Raw genomic sequence first — 27,520 nt, 5'->3', positions numbered from 1 at the left:
CTGAAAACCTTATCAGCTGAAGCCATCACAGGCGCTTCTCGTTGACTATATGTATAAAAGTAAAATCCGGATCATTTAATTATATTAATTTTATTAATTAAAAAATAGTTACTGATAATAAATGTTTGCGTAGCTTCTTTTTTTTTCCATTTTACGTAAAATCTCTACCGCAGCAACGCCTCACGACTTTTTCTCTCCCATCATCCTGTGCGGTGTGAGGGGTTTCGTGTGCGCGCTGTCTGTGGTGCTGAAGCTGCGCGTGCCATCCACAAGAGCATCCTTCCTTCCGCGAGACCGGAAAGGGGAATTCTGTTTTCGACGGTTGGAACGGTTGCTAATTTCGGGACGCTTCCTCCTGCTTCTTTTTGCTCTTTTTCGCCCTTTTAACGCATTTATTATTTGAAGCGCAAGTGACGGTCTTCAGACGCGCCTTTAGCCTCTTTTTCTTTCGTTTCTTTCGTATTTTATCGACGCTTCCAGTCAGTTCGGTGCCGCCTGCCTGCCTGCCTGCCTGCCCCGCCGATACCGCATCCTTTATGCACAGCACGCTGCTCCAGTACTCCCCGACGAAACACACCGAGCACAATGGCCCGCTCCAGCTGCGTTCACTGAGAGACATGGAAGCCAAACAACACCAGATAAAAAGCCTGAAGAGCTACCCGGAGACTGGCGGTCGTAGCCTGGCAGCGGCCGCCGGAGGAGGAGGCGGCGGTGGCGGCGGTGGTGGAGGTGGCGGTGGTGGAGGAGGAGGAGGAGACGGCGGGTATCGAGCCGGCTCGGCCGAAATGGAGATGGAGCTGAAGATTCAGAAAGCCATCGACTTCAAAGCGGAGGGCCACCGCTGCTACAAGGAGAAGAAATTCCGGGAGGCGATAGGCAAGTACCACCGTGCGCTGCTCCAGCTGAAAGGGGTTCATGTTGTGGACGGGACGACGGGCTCCGAGGTCAACCTGCTGAGCCAAGCCGCGGCCAAGCTGACCGAGGAGCAGCGGAGAGCCGTGGAGAGCACCGAGATCGAGTGCTACGACAGCCTGACAGGTGAGCGATGGTCGGCCCGGAACTGCTGGCACGGTTGTTCGCTCCGGTTCACTGGGTTCATCATAGTAGGCTGAGTTATTTTTACAGACTTTCTTTCTCTTGTGCAATAACAGTGTGAGCGCAGAGGTGGATGATAGCCTGTTGTATCCAGGAGCGAACAAAGTGTACTGATTTAACATAAGATATCAGACTTACCAACCAGCGCAGCGATTTTCCAATCAAATCAATTTTCATCCAATAATTATCAGAATAAATTCGGTTTATGTGCCAACGAATAATATAATTGTTTACCACATGTACAGTTTATCATTTGATTAGAGCTCATTTTTGTTGTAATGGATAATCAGTGTTTTTCAAAGCAACAAGTTGATACAACTTCAGGGCTTACTGTCCTGTAACACACAGTTCTGTAGGTTAAAGGAAAACCATGCAGGGTTAGAAAATATATGTGGCTTTTTCTTATTGTACAGTTGAAAACATATATTTATATACATTGTGTAAACTTTTTTTTCCTTACTGCCTGGTACTGAATCAAGTCAAACTTTCCCTGTTTTTTTTGGTTAGGATAACTAAGGGGAAAAAAATTTGCTAAGCTAAATAACAAAATAATGCGAAAAAGAACTTTTCTGAAAATCAAAAGTTCCCTAGATGTTTTCAACATTTGGTAGAATTGCCTTTTAAACTTTAAGGCTTGGGTCAAACGTTTTGTGTATCCTTACCAAGAGATTTGCACAATTATTTTCTGGTAATTCTGGCCCATTCCTCCTGACAGAAATAGTGTAAATAAGTAAAATTTTTAGGCTGCCTCACTCTCACACGCCTTTTCATTTCTGTCCTCCCATTTTGGATGGAGATCATGGGCCTTGTGACTCAAAAACTGAATAAACGTTACCCTTATATTACTTTTAGATAATTCAGTGATATGCTTAAAGTGCTTGATAATATGCTTGAAATGCTGTTTCAGTATTTCCATGTAATGTTGTTCCCTTATGAAACTTTATACAGCTCTGGAAAAAATAAAGAGGCTGCTGCATAATTATCAGTTTCTCTGATTTTACTCTTGATAGGTATATGTTTGAGTGAAATTAACGTCATTCTTTTATTTTATGAACTACTGATAACATGATAACATAAATTCCAAGCAAAACTTTAGTATTTATTAGTAGAAAATGAGAAAGAATCAAAATAATAAAAAAGATGCAGTGCTTTCAGACCTCAAATAATGCAAAGAAAACAAGTTCATATTCATTTATAAACAATAATACCAATGTTTTAACTCAGGAAGACTTTAGATATCAATATTTGGTGGAATAACCATGAGGTTTTCAATGGCATTCAGTGCAGTGGTTTTCCAGAGCTGAATTTTGCAAAATGCAGCCGTCCCTCTAATTTTCAGTCTAATTAGACCACAGGTTATGTCTCTACAATGTACATTTTTGTCCCTGAGTGTTTACAAACTGCAATTTGGCTTTTTGTGTAGTTTTCAGAGTAATGGCTTCCTTCTCTCAGCCTACATTGACACGTTCTAACCACTTTTAACAAACATTTTCACAGAATTTTTTTCTTTTTTGTTTTGGGGCTTAAACACACATCCTGCAGCAAAATTTCTACAACACAGAACCCGTCTCCTTTCTTAACATTATGATGGCTAGAGATTTCTGTGCGGTCTAGTTGTGCACAGTTGTATAAGCAGGAAGGTAAACAGATGAACGTGGCACCTTTAGACAAATTATTCACGAGAAGAAGATGAATGTGTGAGGTGTGCTTCAAAAACAACCACAGGTTTGCCCTAAACTTAATTGTCTCAAATAAACACAGTCAGAACCTTACCAGCCATGATATTATCAACAGGGGTTTTCTAAAGTGGTATATTTACTGAATGTAGACCTCTGAATTTATACAAAAGAAACAAAAATTTAACAAAAGGAAGTACTAATCCTAAGTGACCTCAAATAAGAAAAAGTTAGTATGATTTAATGTCAGTAAGAAAACGGTTATATGTTTTGTTGTACAATGTGTGTAAATATCTAGTCTGAACTGTACATTAAAGTATAAATATTTGTTGCCTTAATTACATAACAGTCTGCTTTTTTGATAATATTTGTCATAATAGGTAACCATTAACTATTGTCTGAATAATAAGCAACATTTGCCACCTTCTTGCCTTGCAGCCCCAAGAGACCTTGAACCCGAGTGTACAACACACTAACTGACTACACACATATTGGTGCAAATACCTAAAGTTTAGAAGTTATATTGACAGAGTCATAATATAAGGCTAAGCTTTAATTGAATAAGTTGTTGCTGAAATGCCTAAACATTTTGGAAATACGTTGAAAAAACAACCAATGTTATTCCTTTGTGCTTTTTTATCCAAAGTTAGCTGTAGGTTAGGAGGACAAACCACTTATAACTTTGTAAACAACTACTAAGATGTATTCATAGACTCTATTTTAGGTGGAATTCACTATTTACTGTGCACTAAATATACAGCCATTACGTGGAAGTCCAACTTCCTGATTTTTAAATGGATCTCCATGAGTTTTCTCCCACTTGTAAGGTCACCTAGACTCTCAGAAACAGCTATAACATTTTTGTTCAAATTTGCGCAACCATACCTGACCTTTGTGGATACTATTATACCAAAGCCTTTATTGAACTCTACATAAAATATTATTCAAAATTTATAGATGTACGGTCATCAGTGCCAAGTATTGTCTTACTGCATCTCCTTTTTTGTTTGTTGTTTTTTCGCTCCTTTATGTGTGTAAGTTTGGAAGGGGTTTTGTTCACTAACTTTAAAATCTTGAAATGAAGCATTGCAAACAGAAGGAAATGATATTGTCTGATATTTCTTTTGTTTTTATTCTTTTAAACATTGAAATATATTACATAAAAATGTTTAAATTGCAGATGTTATCCCCAAATGCTCCTCGTGTAGTAAATAATATAAAGTACTTTAGCATAAAATATGATGTTACACAGCAAGTTGAATTTATTTTTGGCTTAACAGTTAACCATAAAACAAGTAGTGTTGAATGTTAATTGCAAAAATAATAGAAATACAAATAAAAAGAACTGGCAATGTCACTGTAGAAACTTTGTCAGAATCCAATAAAAATACTTCACTCAGATGAATATATATACTGTATACTGTTCCCAAATTTCTCATTTTTTCAAAAGTGAATCTTTTACATTTTTTAAACAAATGTTTCATTCATTTATACAAGACAAATGGGGAAAAACAAACAAAAAACATGACAGTTTTTTTTTGTTGTTTTTTTGTCAGCCATTTCACTTGTTTTTGCTGTCTGTCATTTTACATTTTATCCAAACCTTTTCTTTGTGGTACGTTCATAAATCAAACATATGTTTGTATATAGTTTAAACTGGACATCCAAAAACTATATCTTCTAATGTTACTGATTGTATTTTAGCCTCAATATACTCTGAGTTTTGTGGTGTTTTTCTGAGCAACATAAAAAAATATCACAAAGAAGAAGCATTGAGTAAACATGTTGCCAAACTGCTGCCAGGCTTTGGCAGCGCCATCTGCCTCTTGACCAGTAGGTCTGATTAGATGTACAAGTCCAGAACGAAGTGAGGACAATAGTGCTTAGTTGTGTGCATTTCAGCAGATGTTTTACAGTGTTTTTAGGACTGTATAAACTAAACTGAGAGTGGAGAGGTTGTGTGGTGTTTCTGTGCTAGGGTCTGTCCTGTCAGTTTCCCACGATGCACTGAAGGTCGCTTCCCCGATGCTGCATTCAGGGCCTGTCTGGTGCCTGTAGGGAGGCCGCTGTGGTGTGAAAGGCTTGGAGAGGAAAAAAGAGAGGGGAGGGAGGGAAAGAGGAACAAGGGAAAAAATATGAGAGTAAGTCCAAGGAGTGGCAGGGGGGAAATTGTAGACTGAAAGAACTGACATCATTTAGCATGACCTAGGAGGAAAGATGCGCTGAGAAGAGGAGTAGAGAATAGTGGGAAAATGAAGTGATGAGGCAAACGAGTGGACAGCTAGCACCTTATACTGCTGCATGTTTACCATGGCAACCATCACTATGATTGTTCCCTTTTTATTGGGTTGTTATTGCTCATGCCTTTTGTTCTCTGCTGACTCAAGTCTGGGTGTGCAAATGGACAATAATGGAAGAAGAACATCAGCCGAACGTTTCTCTGCCCTCGCAGAATCTATAAATGAGCAGAGCTGTATGGCACTGTGCAAAACACACGAGTCATCACTACTTTACATTTCAATTCCAGGAAGCCAGACTATCTTATAAGCTTTTGAAATTACTCTTTGTGTTTCTTATGATCTTTAGCTCCATTTTCACTCATCCTTTGTCTTGTATTTAAGTGTTTTCAGTGGAATGTACTTTTGCTTGTTTATTTGTTTGTTAAGCAACTTGACTTTAAATGATTAAAGCATGAAAAGCTCCTAAACGTAAGGGATAAAGCAGTGTGGTGTCTATAAACTCAACACCTCAGTGAACAACATATTTAAAAATTAAATTGAATATTTAGACTCTTATTTCTTTAGCTGGATCAGTAAAATGTGTCAAAGATAAATTATAACCTAAATAAATAATAGTAAGTGGTAAAAATCAAGAAATAAAATGCTGTTTTCTATATATATAAAAACAAGGTATTTTCCAAAGATAATTCAACTGGAAAACTCACAATGTAGATCAAATAAAAATCCTTTGCTAGATTGTTTTTACTCTGTCTGCTGTAGATTGTTTGATAATAAGCATCTTGCATGGCATGCTACCATAATAAAGTGCAAAAGGACTATAGAGCAAGGACAAAAACACATAAAAAGTCTAGAGTAATATAATAATAATAATAATAATAATATCAAAATAATAAAATTTTAGCCAGCATGTATTTTTCATGTTCTTGTGTCCCTGCACAAGTTAACTTTCCCTCACAGTGAGGGTGCATTAATATCAGTCAGATATTAGTGTCTAGATAGTATTTGTCTGTTAACACGTGTATGTACTCATAATCATATTCATAAGTGTTCTGATACTACAGGACCTGATATCAGTGTGAGAAAAGCAACATCTTCTCTGCATTAGATAACACCTCTCTCTATACAGGCATATTCAATAAATTAGAATATGGGTTCCAATGTTTGTCAGATTAAAAGTACCTTTTGACAATAACAACCTTTATCAACCAGTTTCTGCTACCGAGGATCGGACCGCCAGGGTCCCCTTCCTTGGCCGCCACCCATCACACAGTGCACCCGACCCCTTTGGCCCCTCCCACGGGTGGTGGGCCCATGGGAGGGGGGGCCCATGTTTCCTCTTCGGGCTGAGCCCGGCCGGGCTCCATGGGTAAAAGCCCGGCCACCAGACGCTCGCCATCGTGCCCCCCCTCCAGGCCTGGCTCCAGAGTGGGGCCCCGGTGACCCGCGTCCGGGCAAGGGAACACCAAGTCCAAAGTTTTCCTTCGTCATTAGGGTCTTCGGGCTGCGCTTTGTCTGGTCCCTCACCTAGGACCTGTCTGCGGGAGGAGGCCCCGGGGAAGACCCAGGACACGCTGGAGGGACTATGTCTCTCGGCTGGCCTGGGAACGCCTCGGGATTCCCCCGGAAGAGCTGGAAGAAGTGGCCAGGGAGAGGGAAGTCTGGGCCTCCCTTCTGAAGCTGCTACCCCCGCGACCCGACCTCGGATAAGCGGAAGAAGATGGATGGATGGATGGATGAACCTTTATCAACTAGGTTGCAAATTATGCAGCATTGTTAAGAGGAGGAAGATCAGCACTTTTAGCACAAGCAAAACCAACTAGAAGCTGAGTTCAACATGTTTGCTAGCAGCAGCGGGAGATTGTAACAGTTAACTGCATCCATCTCTAGAGAAGCAGGCCAAGATGTGCAGGGACAGCTGCAATGAATATAACAGAGGTACTTAACACCAGTACTTTTCCCGTCATGACCAGGTATTGTATGTTGTTGATAAATTGACAGCAGAGGTATCAGATCTTAAGCACCAACAAATCACCCACACAACGTTGCCCAAACTACATAACTTTGTGTAGAAGCCCACCCCCACTCAATCAACAACAGGTGTCTTGCTAATAGTTTGTCCACTTTCTTTTAAATCATGCCATAAGATGAGGTTTTCTGCTCTTGACTAATGAATAAAACAGAGGACACTATGCAGACAACTTTTTCAATACAAGGTCGCTACATATAGCAACATGGTAGCATAAAACTATTTTAGTTGCTGCATTTGTGCTTTAAAATGTATGTAGTTTAGAGGGTGCATAAAATATGAAGTATAGCCAGAGAAACAACATCTAAGTTGCTGCTTTTTGACAGTGTTCTACAATCTTTAAAATGATTAAATGTTCAGGCAGTCCTAAATGTGGCCTTATGTCTTCTGTTTCAGAGAAAGCTGAATTTGAGAGTTGCATAATAAAACAAACATTTTCTTAAATACTCTAAAGCTACTTTAGCCTCATAATAAAGGGAAAGACCTATAAATAAATGAAACAGGTGCCCTTTAAAATAGGTTAATTAATTCCATAAATCAGCAGAGAAATGCGGTTTTGGTCTCAGGAGGAAACAGTGCATTTATTTGGAGCTATTTTAGGATGTTGGAAAATACCCTCGGATATTGTTAACCTGAGTAGGAAGGTGTACTATCAGGCATGGTGGTTGCAACTATGTCAGCAAGGCTCATAATGTGTTTCAGTAGTTTCTGTTATGTGAGAAAGCTCAACAACTCTGAAGAAATATATTTGGCAGCATCAATAGCACTCTTAGTTTGATTAACATGAAACAACAAATGCAACTTTTATTTAGCTTTCATATAACTTTTATTTAAATCATACACACCAATACAGGTTAAAAATGGTTTGTAGCACTTTCTCTCCAGAAGTAGTTGTTAGGTTTATGATGACTTTATCACAAAAGACAGAAGAATGAAAAATATTTTATGCATTAAATAAATGTGTTTCTCCTGTTTCAACAAATACTGCATCTGTATTTCTTTTTCTTTTATATGCACAACTTAAAAACAATAAAGCAAGACAGATGTTAGAGAAGAGGTCAAGACATAACGAGTTGGTTTCATGGATTGAACTAAAAGTTTTACAAACTGTCATAAAATTGTGTGGGTTGTATAAACAGAGTCACTAATAGTAAATAACAAAATTGTTAAGGATTTTTAGAGAAAACAACAATAACCTTTACAATATATATTTTTATGTTTAAGATATTTTTAAAAACTAGTTACAACTCTCACACATTATAATTTAAACACTGGGCTTTGGTTGCAAGGTTGTGCCTGGTTTCCCAGAGTTCTGCTGGGTAGATGCTGCTCTAGGTGGTCAGGAGGGAGGAGGTGCCAACTGATTGGCTCGCTGTCTTTGGCCCTGACGTATGACAGAAGGCCAACAAGCAAACCACAACCAGTCACACGTGCAAGAGAGAATGCATGTCAGCAGTTGTGAGTGAGTGCAAGTACTTGTGTTCATGCAAGCATGTTTGTGTTTGTTTGTCTCTGCCTTCCCTGGCCGCTGGATGAACAGCAGCTGGCTCAGGGGTGCAGAAAACATGCATCGTGTTTGTGTGCACCGTTAGAGGGAAACAGAGTTGCGCCCAGCACGGTTTGTTCTGCCATTCTTACCAAACCCATTGCTGACTCTGCTAATTTGTTGAAACACTGTATATCTGTTCATGTCTGTGCCTGTTTTTCCACTGTCCTTGTTGTAGTCATGGGGAGGACATAATCTTCTTGTTGCCTCTGTGTGTGTCTGGCATTCAAAGGAAGAGAACAGATGTATCGACTCAGTTGCCTTAAAGGGAAAATTCAGTTTTCTCTTTGGATATTATGCTCAGGATAATAAAAAATGTGATTTAATTTAAAGTAGTTAAAGTCAGCCTCACCTCGATAGTAAAACATCTGAAGGCCATTTACCCATTAAAGACATTTTACTGACGTCAATTCAGTAAAGAGTTTCCGGTTTTAAAGCATGCCAATTAGAGGAAAATATATTCATAGAAAACTTGGATTAAACGTTTTAAATTTGCTGAACTCTAGTGGAGAAATGGATCAACCTATTTCCTAAAGACATTAGAAATGGTGTTTTAATCTTTATGGTAAAAAAAGTTCTCATTTCTGTTCAATTATATCATATTTGTTAGCTGGTTGTAATAACTATACAAGCAACTAAGAGTGAGAATTAGTTCATTTTGCACAGTCATCAGATCATAGAAATAAGTATACAGACTCTAGATATTCACTCATAAAGGAGACAAATTTATAAGAGTTTAATAAGCAATTCAAAGAGTTTCAGTATCTGCATCATTTATTTCTTAAGCATGAAATAAATGCATACTGATTCATAATTTTCTACATTTCTAATGGTGCAACTAATTTACCTAAGCAATGGCAAGTACTATAATAATCTGTAGTCATAATTTTTTTGTGCTTACATATTTGACTTATTGTATTTTTTAAGCTTTAGAAATAACTTTTTTCCCCCTTCAAATTACTGTGGGTGCAGTAGTCCCCTGCTTAAAGCCTGCAGCAGTACTTGAATGTGTGCGTACCTGAGTCATGTTTGACTACAGTCATTGTTTGGCTTCATCTGAGCTGAGGTTTCAAAACAAAGATGGCATAAAAAGTGCCAGATTATTGCCAAATGATATGGGTTACAAAAGTTATAAATGCTTTCAAACTTGGCAGTTGTCTCTTATCAACAACAATTAATCAGTGTTGTTGATGAGATAGTTGTTGTTCACTGTTGTTGCCCTTTTGTTTCATTACACAATTAAATTAAATAAATATACAATTAAAATTGTTTATTCATTTTTAATCACGTTTTTCTTTTTTCTTTTTTTTGGGGGGGTTATTGTCGTAATGGTGGACGTAATGCCATGTGTTATAGTCATGCAGGATTCATGTAGGAAGTTATTTCTGATTGAAATATGATTGCACTGTCATGTCCAAAAGTTTTTGACAAAAGTTCATTGTAAGAAATAAAATAAAAAAGATTTTTGGGACAACAAAATATGTTGACCCAAAACTCTGTGCACACTTGATGTTTATTTTCTCTTACAAGGTGATAGAGGCATGCTCATGTATGGGAAAGTCTATTGTTATCAGTATAAAAGAATACAAATAGATCAGTCAGTCAATACTTAAGTCAATACTTTAAGTATTGACTTAAAGTGACCCTTACCTAAAAGAAAACCTGAAAAGTCAGCAAAATGTCTCTCACAGCACTATGGAGCCACTGGATCACTTTGAGAGTCACTTTTCCATATGTGTATTACTTGCTTGCTCTACACAACCTATGCACTTTCCTCCAGCAAGAGACTTTCCTCATCACCACGTTGCTATTTTTCACATTTTTGTGCACTACTGGAAGTAGTGCACAACTCACAAACTCAGAAATTCACCTTACAAGTGAGTGTGTGTGCACTGCGTTCCTACCTGAGGTTTGTTTTGTGATGACAATCTCCAGCACTATATAATCATTCTCACTCACTGTATTGGAACAAAAGCCTGGTGAAGATATCTATCACTCTGTAGAGCAACTTGTTAATAGATCACCGTCCATGCATCCTTCAACTGGCTTCAAACAGTTTTACAGATTACAAAAGCTGTGACTGAGTCAAATGTACCTCAGAAAATATACAGCGAATGAAACAGGGAGCACATTGCTGTGATCCTTCTAAAAACGATCATCATGATTTTTTCATTAACTACTGCTCACAGATCTCTGCCTTTGTTCCTCCTGACTGCCTCAATCTGTGCATGAGTCATAAGTCAAAGCTCTGGGAGAGATTCAGCAGGATGCGACGTGCAAAACTTTTTGTTTCATAACACACCAGTCACCTTCTTGTTCCAGTCATGCAGCTCAACGTCGCTCCCTATCTATGATCATGATCCAGCAATTTCAAACTTGCATGTTAAGGTGAGGGAGCTCAAAAATAAACTAAATGAGTTAAGCTTAAAAAAGAAAAGAAATGTCAGAATAATATTATTTTGGTTTTACATGTGAGCACTTGTAATCCATGCCCAGATTTAATTTCCTAAGATTAAGATAAAACTAGTGGGTTGATTAATAAATGTAGACAAGATAATACAGATTTAAGTCACTGAACATGTTTTTGGTAGCCAGAGCAAAACTTGATTTCTTTCCTTCATTACAAAAAATGTGAAGAAGGAATCATATAAGCATGTATGCTAGTGTCACCTCTAGGGTACAAAACCTAAATGATACTCTGAGCTAGTGTATGGGGATTTTTTTTTTAACCAATGTCTACATCAAAAGGTAATGGCATTAACAAATTACATCAAGTTCAGCAAGCAAAGCTTATTGCTTAAACTTACCGTAGGTCTATAGCTTTGCCTTAGTTTGGAAATTAGCCCTAAAATTTTAGACATTTTGTTTTTAAAGTCTGTAGAATGAGCTTTCAAACCCTGCATATGTGCCTGACAACAGCTCCAGAAAGATACAGCTGCTCAAATTAGCAAATATTTTTTTAATAAAGAATATCTCAAAGTTTGTGTAACCAGCTTAGGAAGATCCATGGAAAGAAGCCTAATAATGGTTGTTCAACTTATCCGTCTCAAAGACCGGTGAAGGACGCGGGGGGTGCCTTCGAATAATCTCATTGATGTGTAATTCCAGAGACGGAGAGATTTTTACCCATCCACTCTGACGCGCTGCTAGGAAAATATTCAACGCCTGCTTACGAAAGACAGACTAGAAAGCGCCTCCTTGTCATCTCCTGCCAACTCAATCACCAGGGGATGTGGTGGAGTGCTGAAGTTAGAGACCAAAAGAGACTTTAGAGGGAGCAGATGAAGAGGAGAACTGCAAGATCGAGGGGTTAAGATGGGGAGAGATGTGAGTTGTCTGAGCAGCTGGGAGTAGGAGGACGTCTTCAGCAGGAGGAGAAAGAATGGAGCTGTCATGAGGCTGGGTTAGCTAGTGGGATGGCATGAGGTTTCCCTGTTCGTGTATTTTTGCCATTGGAGGGATGGCCAGAGCAGAGAGTGAGAATGTTGAGTGCCAGAGCTGCAGATGGCTCTCCCTCTACTGAGTTACCTCAGAGCTGGAAGACAGAGAGATTAAGAGAGCTGGGAAGAGAATGGAGGCAGTGACAAACTGGACAGCACTCATAAATTAGAAACAGTCAGCCTGCCTCTATGACCTCTAAGCAGTGAAAAATGAGTTTTCCAAAGCTGCTTTTTGTCAGTATTTATTACTCTGAAAGATCCAATAAAGATCCAAACTAATTTATATCACTCTGACAAGCCCAGATCACTGCTGTCATGGGGGTAAAAAAAGATTTAGTTGTTTGTCTAGAAGACAAGCTAGAACAGAGTAGGTGATTAAAAACTGAGATGAAGAAGAGGTTGGAGTCTTGTTGGCGTGATATCAATTAGACCAGAGGTCCCCAGATAGTGATCAGAATTTTAGATACAAATATAGACTAACTGGAACTAGACTGAAGATAAAATGTTATGTGCACAGCTTGTCTAGTCTATACAGCAGGAGCTACAGGCTTCCTGTCTCTACTGCAGAGAAGAAAAAACACTGAAAATGAAGAAGAAACTGCACTGTTTCTCTGAAATGAGAAGAAATGTTGAAGCTTTCAGAGTCAATAAACTTCAACACTCAAACCTGTTTATATCGTGTACACTATGATCAGAGGCAGTGAAAAGTATTGAAGATCACAATGAGTTACTGGCAGACTTAAGACAAGTTAGAAGTCAACTCAATACCATCAAAATCTAACATTAAAACACCAAAAATTAATATTAAAACAATCCATTTTGACAAGTACACCTTCATACTGTTACAGTAAGACCATCAAGACACTGAATTTCAGTCATTATTCTAATGAACTTATCAATGGACGGACAGACAGATGGATGGATGAATTTGAGATTAAAATATTACATCAGACCAATAAAATAAACGTTTTCAACACACAGCTGGAGGCTTGATGGAAAATATGTGAGGTACCAGCTTGCAGGTCGATATTTTACTTTTAATGCTTCTGTTTTCCCAATTACCATTAAACATTAAGAACTGTTTTTCTTTCACTCTTTTCAGTGAAACTCCTGAAATACATTGAATAAACCACAAACTCTGTAATTGGAAAAATTCCAGCCATCCCAATATTACGACTCCTCAAGAATTTAATTTGAAAACCTTTCCTGTGGCTGTGATAGGTTCTGTGTCCCCAACGTTCTTGGATTGCGAATTTCTATTTGGCATAGTGTGACAGTTGTGTGAAATTATGTATAAAGTGAAAGTGTCTGTCAAAACTTTTTTTAGTCCCTAGCTGAAAGTCCTGACATCAGCTTAGGGAGAACTGAGACATTTACCCTTTCCCTGACATCCTCGGAGTGAGACTGAGGAAAATATCCATCCTTCATAAGCCATCGGTAATGAGAATTTGCTCCAGCTATTTGCACACATCTAAAACCCCGGCTGAACCAACGGGCTGCTTATATTTTTCCAGCAGGGTTCCCTGGTGATAACAAGCCATGGTTGTTGGGTTGTTTGCTTGCTCTTCTCACTCTGCTCTGGTCTGACCTTGAATGCTTTAAAGCCTGCTCTGCTGGGGCTTGACATTAAAAACTCGCCCTTGTTGCATGCAGTCTGAGATGGCAGAGATGTGTAAATGATGCGTTTGGCCTGGTTTTCAGATCCGCCGTTTTCCTCTGTGGAAAGGGATTGCCCAGTTTGATTTTGACCATTGTGGTCAAAAAGAAAGACGTAACGAATCCCGTTTGCAGTTTGTCACAAGCCAGGTACAGCAAAGATGTGAAGTGAGGTGCTCTGGTCAGATGAAACCGGTTCATTTTGAGAAGATTGATGGAGCTAAACACAGGTTAACCCTCTTCATATGACATTAGTAAAAGAAGTAGAAGTGTCCTTTTCTGTCCACTACACAAATATGCACTACTTTGTATTTCTCTACTAGATAAAATCCAGATGGAATTTGTTTCATTTTGTGATTATAGTGCTAAAAGTTATAATGATAATAAATTAGATGAGTTGTAGTAATCAGTGCTACTGTTGATTCTGCTTTATAAAGCCTAAGCCAGTTATTTGTGTTCCTCCTTCATGTGTAAATGTTGAAAAAGATTAATAAGGGGGCCATGGATGTGAGAATGTTTTTTTATGTTTGACTTCATGGTAATCTTCTTCCTGTTATGTAATTTTTTTTGTCAACATATTAATTTTTTTAAAACTGTGACCTGATACATTAACAATAAAGAAATGGATCCTATCAGGGAAGAAGCAGCAATTTGTTGCGACCTGTGTCTGTTGCACAGTGAAGCCTTTTAGGTGTAATATTCCAACTTGTACGCCACAAAAGAAAATAAATATTTTTAAAATCTTGAGTTTGTTATGAATCAGAGGTGCTTCAGATGAAAAGTCCACAGTTCAACTTAAAAACAGCGCAGTTACCAGATGTGAGTGGGCACTGTTTTTCTGCCAGAGAGTTTCACATCTAAAATTATGCTGCATCTGTTAAACATGGAGATGGTGGGATAGATGTAAGATCCAGCTGTTACCATCATGCTTTTTTTTCTTACTCGTGCTCCTAAAAAAATTAACAAATGAATTTTTTAAAATGAATTTTTATTCTATTATATATGTATAATGTATTATTGTCTCACATTATACATGATGATGTTTTGTTTCTGCACAGGTCCACCATTCAGTGAGCCAGTTCTTCATACATTTTAGTGATGAGAGGTTTATCCCATCAATAACTTAAACTGGTTGCTTAACCATGGATTAAACATTTTTACTTTTTAAGTACACTGTAACAAACGACTGTAAAAATCTACATCATAAAAGTACAGTAAGGTGGCTGGGTTTTGAAAGTACAGCTCTTTACTGTGATCTGAAATGTGTATGGAAAGTAAATAGGATGTGATTGGACCGCAAAGTTCAGTATTGTAATAAAATTACAGTAAGACTAATAAAATTAGAGTAAAACTGTATTAAATCTGCAGTAAGAAAATTGTATAAAACTGTAATAAAATTACAGTAAGGTTACTGTAATTTTATTACTGTAAAAATTACAGTAGCTGGCTGGCAACACTGCTGCCAGTAAGCTACTGTAATTTCTACAGTGAGTTTTTTAACACTATCGGTTGGAGATTTTAATTATAGTCATACAGAAACCGAAGGATGAACTGTTCTGTTACTATCTCAGTCTCATTGCTCTTTTTGTTGTTGTTGTTGTTTTTTTAAAATATATGACAATTAGAAATCTCAAAACATGTAGATTTCATTTAGAAACCATACATGATACTTGTCAGTGTGTGATTTCTATGAAGCTACAATAAACTATATTCACAAATATTTATACAGGAAGCATTTTCTTCATTTAAATGAGCTTTCCTCCATTCTTAGAAACGACTCTGAGGCATATAGGCAGGGAGCCAACACAGTTGTTTGCCAACATAAAACAATGGTTTCTTCAGGATAAGGACATTATCTGATCTGTAGTAGACTGAAACTGGATTGTATTTCAGAAGTTCCAGACACATAGGGATTTTTAAATTCTTCTTTTACTTTTTCTTCCCTTAAAGATAGAGAAGCCCTTCCCAAAACTGAAATTCACAGACAGTCTCTTTTGTATATTCAAAAAGAGAGAACATCTTCCGCACATTTATCCCTGCTCCTTTGCCACCATTTCCACCATTTTCTCATGTCTTAGACTATTCTAGAATAAACTGTGAGTAAAGTCAATTACTTCCAACCCACTAGGTCACCTTTATCAGCTTGTACCTGGATTTATTGTCAGTGGAGGCACACTTGAATTAAAATATTTCTTTGGATTCTGACTGCAAGCTCAGCAATGGCACCCCTGTATAGCCTGCTTTCACCCCTTCTGCTCAGTGTGGACGAGCATGAGCAAGCATTTCCCCTCCTGGCCACCTGTGTTATCTGCAAATAGATGCTGAATGTTCATACATGACTAAACAGTCCATTTTAATGAGTGCTTAATCCGATTATAAAACCGCTATAATTGCTCACAGCCAGCAATGTTGTGCTTCTGAAGATTAAAGTTGTTTTCCGTCACAACAGACAGTGGCACTGATTAGTACAAAAATGAGAGGCTAAAACTTAAGGCTGAGGGTTTAAAAAGTTACCTGATGTTGCATTTACACCTTTTAAAAATGTTTTTTTTTTTTTTTTTAGCAAAGAGTAACTTTGATACCTAAAAGTTTCTGGCACAATTTCACCAACTCCCACAGTGTGCAAAGAAAGTCTGAGGTCTGGTGAGGTGAAAGCTCCAGCAACACTCAAAGCAGAAAACAACTTTATTTGCAAACCAACACATTTTGGCTTGTGATGAAGGCAACAAACCTTAGTTTCCCCTAGTTCGTTTTTAGAAAAATGCCTTATTCAGTTTCTTTTACATTCCTCTTTATTGTCATTTTTACGCACAACAGGAAGCCTCTTTTCTGTTTCTAAAGCAGTCAAGATAATCTTACAACATGCATGCTGTCAGTGCTGTCTGGGTGCTGCAGACTAGCATGCCGACCTTAGTTGTAGCAACATTTCAAATGCCTTGAACATAATGTCTAACTTTTTTTTGTCTATTAATATTATTACATTTAATTTTTTTAATATTTACCCCCTTTTAATCCTTTCCCATCATGATCAGTGGAAGAGATGGTTTGAACATCCTCCTTCTCGCTCCGCTCTTTGATCTTTTTCAGCATGGATGCAGAAAGGGATGATAATTCTTTTCAAATTCTCTGGGTTTTGGCGTCGTAGTTTTGGTATTATTTGACTTTTTTAGATGCTAATCAGCTATTTCTACCTGTTAAAAACGATACATTGTTGCCACAGTTACACGAGACAGCAATTGTCAAAAAGTAAATAAGTCAGAGCAAAAATCATTCCAGCTGCATGGCACAAAAACACCAGAAAGAATAATTGTCCAAACATGCAATGCCTCAAATTAACATATATGAACAAAATCTGGCTACAGAGCTACTCCATGCTGCATCAGTTGTGCAAGAAATTAATAAAGCCAAAAAGGGTTGAACATTTTAACGATATTAGCCAATCACTGTGATTTCTGTTGCAAATTCTCTTTCTGGATCCTTTGGGTTTGAAAACAGCAACAGGCAGAAACGTCTGATCTGCTGATAGCGAAACAAAAGTCTGCAGAGTTTACACAGATGACATCACCAGTCAGATAACGGCTGCAATAAAATTATATCAGTGTTAGGGAGTTCAAATATGGTCAATATCTCTTATGCTATATGTAACTCCATTTATCTGCCATTAGGAAGTCTGTTTTTACTCATGCAACAAGAATAATGATGATCTTTTTTGATTCTTTTTTGACCACTTTGATAAAGGTCTATAGCAGCCAAAATAATCCTAATGGAACTGCATGAGCTGCCTTACATTTTATCTCCAGACCATAAAAAAATGAACATAGAATCCAAAGCACAGACAGGAACATATAACCAAAACCTAAAATAGGAAGCATTGAATATTAAAATATTTTATCTCGATGATGTCGTCTAGACCAATAGCTTCCTCTGGCGTATAAATATTTAAGTAGGTGAGCATCAATCCTGAGCAACTATTTTAGGAGAGTGGAACAATGCAACAGGATGGTTAGCTGAAAACATGAGACCAATCTACATCTGGACATTTCCGAGAGCTTCAGAACCAGAATGTCTAATAAAGCAGCTGAACAAGAAAAAATCATGTCTGCTAGTTCAGGATCGGCCCTCTCACTGGAGGACTGCCGGACATTTAACGAGAGTTTTACAAAAATGTTGAAAGCAGCTAAGTTTAGTAGCTTTGCTCATTTAAATGCCTCCCTATTTGCCATACATGTCCTACAGAATAATCTGACTGCTCTATTTTTCTAATCTCCTAGGACTGGTGATGCACTGTGGGTAAACTCTGCAAATATATTTGATGTAGCAGCAGTTCATATTCTTAATAGATTTTATCAGCAAGCCAACGATTTCTTGAGCGGCCATGACAGATACAGTGTCAGCATCTACAGCAATTCTCTCTGGGACCAATAAACTATTTCAAATTGAATCCAATCGAATTGATTCAATTCGAATCGAATTGAATTGAATCTGGCTCAACAGAAGGTGAAAAAGGAAAGGAAGGCTGCTACAATGATGGATGACAGTGCTGCTGGTAAAAGCTTTGTCAGAGCTGAGGAGAGTTGTGAACTGTGACCCCTATCCATCTCAATAACAGCTAAAGACATTAGCAAAAACCGCTTTGGGTGGAGCTATTCTTAGAGAAAGACGAACTGTGACGTCAGCTGCACGTGTGCGAGGCAGTTTCACAATGATTCGCGCTTCGTTTGACTCTTTAACTAAATCTGTTTTAGCAGTGTGGCATTTATAAAGGATAGAGGCCACGATGCAGGATAAAGGTTGGAGGTGAACTTTGCTCTGAAGTAAACAGAGAAGAGCTGTAAGTGCCAGAGAGAGTGATGGGGCTCTCCTCCTCCTATTATCTTCCAGCAGTACTAATTACAAGGTGATGGACAGCAGACTAATCACCAGGGCCACCAGTGGCTTCAAATTAGACTGAGTGTGATGTCAGGCCTGCTGTTATGATGGAGGTGAGGCGAGGCCGAGGGAAGGACGCGGGTCCACAGGAAGTACATGACGAGATGCAGGGAATGGAAAATAATCAGGATGGAAACATTTCGAGCTGGGGAGCAGAAACAGAAGAGATGAAAAGTCTGCTGTTTCTGGATTTTGTTGTCTCTGCCCTCCATCCTTTGTATTGCTTGTCTTCAGTATGGGTTTTTTTGTTCTGTTTATCTGTTATTTCAAACAGTCTTTGACGTTGATTCATGCTTCAGGCAGCCAGTGGGGCTCCTGAACTCCTTCAACTCTACTTGCTTCTTGTTTATCTTTTTATCCTAAAAGAAACTAATGCATGGCGTCTTGAAGACACAGTCTTTTCACAGACACTTTCACTTTTAAGCATTTTTCTTTTGCATTTCTTATTTATGCTGAAACATTTTTTACCCCAAATTTCAAATGTTTTGCTCCTACATATTTCCCCTCCTCGAATCCATCACCTTCAGCCTGACTAGAAGAGTTTAAAGGACACACAGACGTTAACATCGCTTTCTCTCAATTCTTTTTCTTCGGAAATTGAATCAACAATCACTTGCTCTCCCATATGTTGGATTCACCCCAGTTGGTGAATCTTTTGCCTTTTGCTGTATTTCATTGCTCCCCATGTGTAGAATCGTAATAAGTTTAGTCCATTAATCATAATTAACGCTTAGAATGTGGTAATTCTCTTCCAGGTGAAATGAGTTCGTTTTTTGTTTCTCCAGAGCTTTTTGTCAGTAAAACGTTTATTAAAAACCACAAAGGAGGTCAATTATTTCCCATCTTTCTCTCTATGTCGGTCCTGGCAAATGGATGATCTGGCAGGTTTTTCCTCTCCACTGTCGCCACATGCATGCTCAGTATGAGGGATTGCTGTTAGTCAACAAAGCAATTGTCTCCTATCGCTATTTGTTCAGGAGGAGTAAATGAGGCAAGTCAGTGTTTCAATGCAATCTGCTGGGTTTCCTTAGATAGAAACTTTTTAAATTTGAATGATAAGCTTAACTTCATGCATTGTTTGTTAACTAGGAATAAGTGTAATCTGTGCGTGATTGGATTGACTTTTTTGTAAGATGCCTTGAGACGACGTGTTGTGAATTTGCACTGAATTGAAAATGAAATTAAACACATCCCAACCTTTTTCTCTTTGCGAAAAGAAGTTGTTATCCCGGCTGCTTCACCTGCTGCCACACATCTCATACAATAGCAGACACAGTCATGTCTTTTCCAGTGACAGAGACATTATGGCTCTTGTGAAATCGCTCTGCTATGTTTATTGGGCCTGTGTCCCTGCCAGGCCTGGTCCGATGATCCCATCATTATCATATCCTTAATGCATCCCGCCACACTCTACATTTCCTCTGGCATTCCATCCATCTGCCTAATGGGCCAACTGGGTGCGGCCAGCCAGTCATCAGTCGTGCAATCTGTGGCTTGTGTTTGTTTGTACTGCCTCCGATCTCTTCAGCCATCCTGAAGTCATCTGCTTTTGTTCAGATTTTGTTGTTGAGTGCATATATTAGCCGAACCACGCTGGCACAGGTGGATGTTTTCACGGTTTCATTGTGCGTTTGTATCACTTGTCACTGCTTGTATGCGCTGTAGGTGTGTGTTGGTTGTATATCGGTGTGTCAGTGTGAGTGAAACCTCTAAGTCAGCCATTAAACCATTATGGGCTGTAACTGAATCCTCTGAAAGCTCAGCTCCCCGTCTCTGGTGGAGGAAGATGATGGATGGGAGTGCAGCGAGGAGCCGCCTTGTGATTGCTGGGTGGTGGTAAAAACAAACAGAGGAGTAGAGTGTGTGAGGAGGTGTCCAGGACAGGTAGAGGGCGTGTGAGGTGAGTCCCTCTGTAGTAAATGTGAGCAGGCTTTATGTTCGCTAAAGAGGGAAAACAGCTTTGACCTTCCTGCTCTGCTCCAGGCTGAGTCATCAGCCTCCCTGGAAATAAGAAGTGTCAGGTTTTCTTTATGTTCCGGTTATTATTAAAGCGGTGTGTGTGCGTGTGTGTTTGTGTGTGTGTGTGGATTTATGTATGCGGCTATTTGTTTGAAAATAACAACTGCCTCATATGTACCACAGTACTGTGAAAAAGTCTGAAATTATTCTTTTTTTTTAAAAATTTGGTCTCCAATGAGTCCAACGTTTTTGGATTTTCTTTTTAAAGGTTTCTTATCTTTTCGGTCCTTCATAGTTAGACTTTAGTTGTGTTTTCACCCATTTTGTCCAGTTCCAACTAAAGTCAATGTCAAAATGAAACTGGAGGAAGTCTACTGATGATAACCACTTTCATGGGCATGCTGTGTGGATGCTTTTCTTCAGCCTGATAGAAAACCTGGTTCAAGCTGCTAAAATGGTTCACCTTTCAGCAGGATAATGACCCACACATACAGTCAGAGCTGCAATGAAATTACTCACATCAACGCATATCAATGTGGTAGAATGTCTATGTCAAAGTCCAGACCTAAACCCAGGTTTTATAAAGACAAGTGGGAATTTTTTCAGTCTCTCTGGTCATGCAATTTTGATAAATTTCCCCCTAAATCTAAGACCTCCTTGCTGCAAGACAACAGTGGTAGCAACTGCGGCCTAAATCCAAACCTAACTTTTCAGAATTTATTTAATGAAAAACACTCACACCAACGTATCATTTTCACTTTAATTATGCTTTACGGCTCTGTCACATAAAATCTCACTGAGGTTTGCAGTTTTAAACTACATAAAATGTGGAAAAAGTTAAGGGGTTTCAATACTACAAAAGTTTCCTTCATTTCATTAAAAAGAATCCACAAACTGTTTCAAAAGGAGGGTGGTGGGTTGTGCTACTCTCCTCCCCTTCACCTTGTCGCCTCCACAGGTGTCACCTCCTCTCCCCTGCTTTAACCCCACCCTCCCACACACACCTCCACCTCCCACACACCGCCTCTTACTCCTGACTCACCCTGCCTCTGAGCTTCCTGACTCATGATTTTAACAGACATGTCAAGGACACGGTCAGAGGAAACGGGGAAGATTGGTGGGACTGCTGTAGGGGGACACTACAGTGAAAATGGAGGAAGTACAAGTGGGATTTTGTTGTTTTTATGTCTCATCAGATTAATTGGCAGAGACAGAGGGAGCTTTGGAGGGAAGCTGCTGGAAGTAAAAGCTTGTGTGGTTGTGACCAGCGGAGGATATCTGAGCCATCAGCAGCGTTTAAGAGCTCTGATGGACTAAAAGCTGTGTTTGACTTTCCTCGTGTCTCTTTCATAATAAAGTTACTCTGGCCAGAGCTGATCTGAGAACTGCTGAGAATTGCTAGTTTGATTTGTAGGATTGATGACTACAGTAAAACACAGATGTTATGTCATAATTCACTGAGCCCGTCCTCTTCTTCTTCTCTTTTTTATTTTCTGGTGCCAGACTCTTGACACTGTGACATTAGACAAAAAGCCTCATCGCTGTCTGCATCGTCTTGTAGCTGCAGTTTTACTCCTCTTCTCTATTCTGCATGACAAGTTCAGTAAAAGCAATAAATAAAAGAGACACCACGCTCCTGCCCGGGGGCTCAAATTGCTTGCATGATTCTTTTATCTTTTCCATGCTCTCTAAGACACCGGAGCTCACTATTTATAGTCACCGCCACCCAGAGGATGAACTGAAGAGGAGAAGTGTACCTGTGAAACTGCGGTACAGCTGTGCAGGCTGGGAGGAACTCGTTTAATTGCTCCAAAAAAATTGTTTGAGTGAGTTTTTTTTCCTGTCCTGTGCTGTTCCTGCAGCCTGCCTGTTACAATCTGACCTGGTAAACTACGAGAGAGTGAAGGAGTACTGTCTGAAGGTGCTGAGCCACCAGAGGGACCACTTCAAAGCCATGTACCGGGCCGGCATTGCCTTCTATCACCTGGGGGATTATGAATGTGCGTTACGCTACCTGCGTGATGCTAAGAACCGCGAACCTGCAGGTGAGTCTGAATTAAGCTAAACAGACTGATTTATGGCCGCATAATCAAGAATAAATGCAGAGTAAAATACAAATAAAATGTTTTTGAACAATCAAAATATTTATCGAAGGTTTTCGGATTTGATGTTTAGGATTCGGATCGTTCCTATCATTCCTACCTCTGTTAGACATTCCTTCAAAATATTTTCATCAACAAGAGGGTTTGATGTGAAATAAGGAGAGATCTGATATAATTCAAACAATAAAATGTGTGTTTTCTGTTATTGGCCTCTTGACAGACGGATAGAGTTAACTGCATTGGGGAAAAACAGCCTGCATTTAGAAACTAAAGCTGATATTCTTGCTCTCATGCATCATGTTTTCTGTCCGTTTCAGACACCAACGTGCTTAGATACATCCAGCTGACAGAGATGAAGATGAGCAAGAGTGGACAGCGAGAACGGGAAAGCGGCAAGGAGACCCAGGGCTAATCCTTTCCAACTTCCTGGCCCTCCTGTTCCCTTTAACCCTTTTGGCAATCCTACTGACCCTTCCTCTCTCCTCCTCCTCCGACTCCTGATAGCAGCACAGACAGAACAGACCCAACCACCCAGCTGGTGACACACAAACGGGGCACATATCAACAAGTGTCTGCTACTTTCTCCTCTTCTCTCCTCTCGGTTCCTCCCTCAGGGACTTTGGTTTCTCTCCCTAGACACAATCAGCAGCCTAACATGAAGAAAATCAACAGAAAACAAAAGAAAGACAAAACTGTAATATACTCATAGAAACCGTCCTTGTGCCGGAGTGAAAAAGGAGCTTCATAGACCTGCATATGAACCATGAACATTTGGTTGGTTTAGTACACGTTTAAAGAGCAGAACATGCTTTTACTTCCTGCTTTCTTGCTCTTCTCTCTTTTTTCTCTTTGCCTTGTTTCTCCACAACCCCAAATTCTCGGGGAGAGTTTATGGGCTCGGGAAGCTGGACCACACTGGCAGGAGGGCAGGGATCTGTGTGCATGTGGGCAGGGAGACAGCGTGAAGCATGATGGTCAGTTGGGTGTGTGAGACATATCAAGACCGCAGCCCATTTTGATTGCACACCATGACGGAACAGGGCCCACTTCAGAGCAGCAGGAGACAAGAAGCTGCTTCTGTTCCTGATCTGTCATTTCTCTGCCCAACCTCTCTGCCATGCATCTCTCTTTCTAGACTGTTCTTTCAATTCAAGGGCTAATTCAAGTGTTTGTAATTCCTTAATTAGGGTTTTTAGTTTGCCGTCACAGTCAGTCGTATGTGAAATGTTTGTTTGCAGCACAGAGGCAAAATTCTCAAGCGGTTCTGAGTGTTGCCTGGTACGCTGTTGTGGTGAGAAGAAGAAATAGTGCAGTAAAGTCTTGAATCTGTCGTCTGAAGCCTGTCCCGAATCGCGTGATGTGGCTTTCATGTTGGCGAGATCGTGCGGGCCCTTCCTCTTTCTCCCAGTTCTCCATTAATGATGTCACAACGGAAAATAGCCAATAAGGTCAGGAGATCCATCAAACCTGGGTCGGCTCATTGGACTCGCTTTTCCAAACGGCCCGACCTTTTCCCGCTAACGCCGAACCTTCCCGCAGGTTGCTGAGACACTGAGGAGACTCTGGGCAGCGTTAGTGCAGGAAAAACAATCTCACACACGCACATCGGTCCACAGCGCTGAGGCACTCTGCTGTCAAAGCAGAGAGCCATTTGAGATTCCTCCTGCTTTCAGTTTACTTTGTGCTGATAGACAAACACGGCTGTGAGGGCATGCAACATTAGCATCAGAAACTACTGACAGTATAAGTTAGTGCGTATCTATTACTGGTTGTCAAAACTCTGCCGCTTGCTTCTGTTGTGGCTCATGAAGCATAATCATTGATATCGCAAATCTCTTGTTTTTTCTCTGATAGCTTTTCTGCAGGTTTAAATCGTCCTCCACGGTTCTGGCGAAGGGTTCGATTGATTATATGTGGAAGCATGACCTGAATTCCTCTCCTCTCTGAGACGGTGGAACCCAGTTTTCCTCATTCCTTTTGTGCAAGACCACGCTCCGCATGCAAAGCGTGGCTCCTGAGGGTTATTTCAGGAGTTTTTTGACGGGGAATTTATTGGCCCTATTGCGTTCTGTCATGATGGCATGCTGCCACTAAAATGCTTGCTCATGCAATCTGCTTAGCTCTTCTCTGAACTGAGAGGGTAGTGACTGCGATCACAACAGTAAAAGAGGTATGAAATATCTCTGGACAGAGCTTGTGTTAATTTACAAAGGCCGAAGATTATTGCTCTGAAACTCAGAGTTAAAGGATTAAATCAGATGCTGGGAAGGAGTTGCCCTCCCAGTTTAATTTATTGGCCTGGTACGAGTTAGAGAAGGACCTACAGTAAGTGTGTCAGTGGCACTCTGGAGAGACGATGCCATGAGTTGAGGAGACCGGCGTGATACATGGAGGCTCCGGGGGAAGGAGAAGTAGGCCATCGTCGGCTCGAGTTAAGCAGTTGCAGCCCTTTACAGAAGATGCAGCAAGATTCAAATTAAATGTATCATTTATGACTACATGATGGGGATACATGACTATGTTCACAAAACAAATCTGTGGCTATGGCATCTCACTGTCGAGGAAATGTCCTCTTTAAGGAGTCTGACAGCTGGAATTCGCTTTCAACCATAAGAAAAAAACAGCTGCTTTAATGCCGTAAACTTTAACATGATAACATAATAATAGTATTGCACACAGCCTTGCAAAAGTATTCATACCTCTTGTAATTATGCATATTTTGTTGCATTGCAACCACAGAGTTCAGTGTATTTTCTGTGATAGTCCGACACAAACTAGAGTATAGTTCTGAAGCAGCATCAGGACTTCTTAAAGTTTTCTTTCACTAACGGCTTTCTTCCTGATGTTCTATAAAGATCCGATTTGTGGAGAGCGTGACTTGTTAACAGAGCTCCTTGATCTTCATGATGCTGTTTGTTCAATTAATGCCCTTCAAGGAGCCGCTAACGTAGGATTTCTCTTTTCTGTTAGCCAAAAGACCACAAGCCATTTCCCCCCCTAATGCTAGACTCTCGTGTTTGTTTTTGTTGTATTCACCCAGAATACCCTGCGTTATAGTCCACTTCCTGCTTTTGGATCGGTCTCCACATATGTATTCGAACTGCTCCAGAGTTCACTTCAACTGAACCGAGACCTATGTTTGTAGGCTGACCAGAGTTTGATTGCACATTCACCACACCTCCCCCAAACAAACGGGACTATTCTAGACAAGCGACCTAGAGTTTGATTAAAGCAGACTAAACAGGGCTGGTATGAATGCACCCTCAAAACGAATCTCCACCATACTTTTCAGATCACAGTGAAGCCAGGCTGGCAGGATGTGAAGGACAGAGCGAGGGGGAGATTTGCTGAGAAGGGCTTGGAACCCGCTAATGACTGCTTGCAGCTCTCGTTACATTTTTATTTGTAAAACTGTTGAAAACCTTGTATCATTCTCCTTTCATCTCACAATTATGCGACACTTTGTGTTGGTCTATCACATAAAACCTTAATTACATATCATCAGGTTTGTGCTTTTGACACAACGTGAGCAGGTTTGATACTTTTGCAGTGACCTGTCAGCTTCAGCTGCAACATCCAAACATTGTGTTAGGATTAAGATACGAGATGCAGAAACCGTTCTGCTCCTGCGCGCTCTCTGCCGTGTGTTTATGTCTTCTGCCTCCCAGAGGAGATAAATCAGCAGCAAGAGGCTCGGTCTCCATGGCTGCCGGAGCCGAGTCTTCTCTCCCGCAGGGTCCCTCGGGGATCGGTGTCCCCCTCATGCTCGTCTCTCCACGGCTCCGGCTCATCGTCTTGTTTTTGTCTGGCCGTGCTGAAGTCGTCTTAGCTCGTCGTGTAAGTGAAAGGTTAACTAGCTGCACACTGAGCAGGTTTGTTGATTACTGACCGCGCTGACTCTGAGGCTGTTAATGGCGATTAAAGCCTAATCCAACAACGAGCTGCGTGTGCAAACAGAGACTCCTCATCTCTTTGTCAGTGTGGCTTTGAAAACAAACAAAAAGCACAACGGAGAAAAAAAATAGACTAAATAAATGGCTATGTTATTTATTCATGTATTTTTATTTTGTTTATTTAAATTTTTTATGCTCTTTTTACTTTTGGTGTCACTCAAGGTAAATGTTTGTCAAATGTCAAAGTAGTTTTTTTGTGAATATGTAATACAAATGTACAAAAAAAAAGTAACAAAAATGGAAAGTTTTATGGTTGTGAAAAGCTTTACTTTACTGAATTCCTTTATCTACAGAGAAGAGATAGAAAAGAGAAATTTACTATAGCTCCTCCTCAGAGCTGCATCGTGACTGTGTCTGTATTTGTTGGTATTTCTCGTCCCGTCGAGGGGAAACTACAACGGCGCCGAGAGAGTGCAGAGCGATCGGCGGCTCTGCAGTGACACAGAGATGGAGAACCGGTGCGCCTCACGCCTTCAGCCCGTTTGTTTGAACAGGACGGACAAAAAGCCGGGCAGGACGGGGCTCAGACTGCTCCTCTCACTCCCGAGAGGCCACTTTTCATTCACCATTCAAACACCTGAGAGGCCTCCATCACAGGATTTACCGAACTGCAAGGGCAGGAATGCACCAGTAACTGATACATGAGGATTATGAATAAAGTTCAAAACAAATAGCAGTTCTTGTTGTTGTTGTTGTTGTTGTTGTTGTTGTTGTTGCTGAAGGGGTGGAGCATTTGCTGATTCTCTTCATTTGAATCTCTAGAAATGAAAAGAATTTCAACGTGAAACATTCTTCACCAGAAAAGTGACATTTAAAGGAACGGCGCAAACATTTTAATCAGGTCAACTTTTCATGATCGTCAGCTCAGTCTTTAGACTATCTCCAAGGTTTTTTTGGT

At 39.9% G+C, this 27,520-nt stretch overlaps 1 protein-coding gene across 1 annotated transcript; it reads left to right on the top strand.

Moving 5' to 3' along the window:
* The first annotated feature begins 130 nt into the window (after positions 1-130).
* ttc9b (tetratricopeptide repeat domain 9B) lies at positions 131-27,293 on the top strand. Its single transcript, XM_028045801.1, has 3 exons — positions 131-1,038; positions 22,430-22,612; positions 22,987-27,293. Exons 1-3 carry the CDS (start codon positions 537-539, stop codon positions 23,079-23,081), a joined length of 780 nt encoding a protein of 259 aa, XP_027901602.1. The 5' UTR covers positions 131-536; the 3' UTR covers positions 23,082-27,293.
* Positions 27,294-27,520: the final 227 nt, after the last annotated feature.

The sequence above is a fragment of the Xiphophorus couchianus genome, chromosome 18 (genome assembly GCF_001444195.1).
Source record: "Xiphophorus couchianus chromosome 18, X_couchianus-1.0, whole genome shotgun sequence".
NCBI lineage: Eukaryota > Metazoa > Chordata > Actinopteri > Cyprinodontiformes > Poeciliidae > Xiphophorus > Xiphophorus couchianus.
This window is presented reverse-complemented; position numbering and strand designations above follow the sequence as displayed.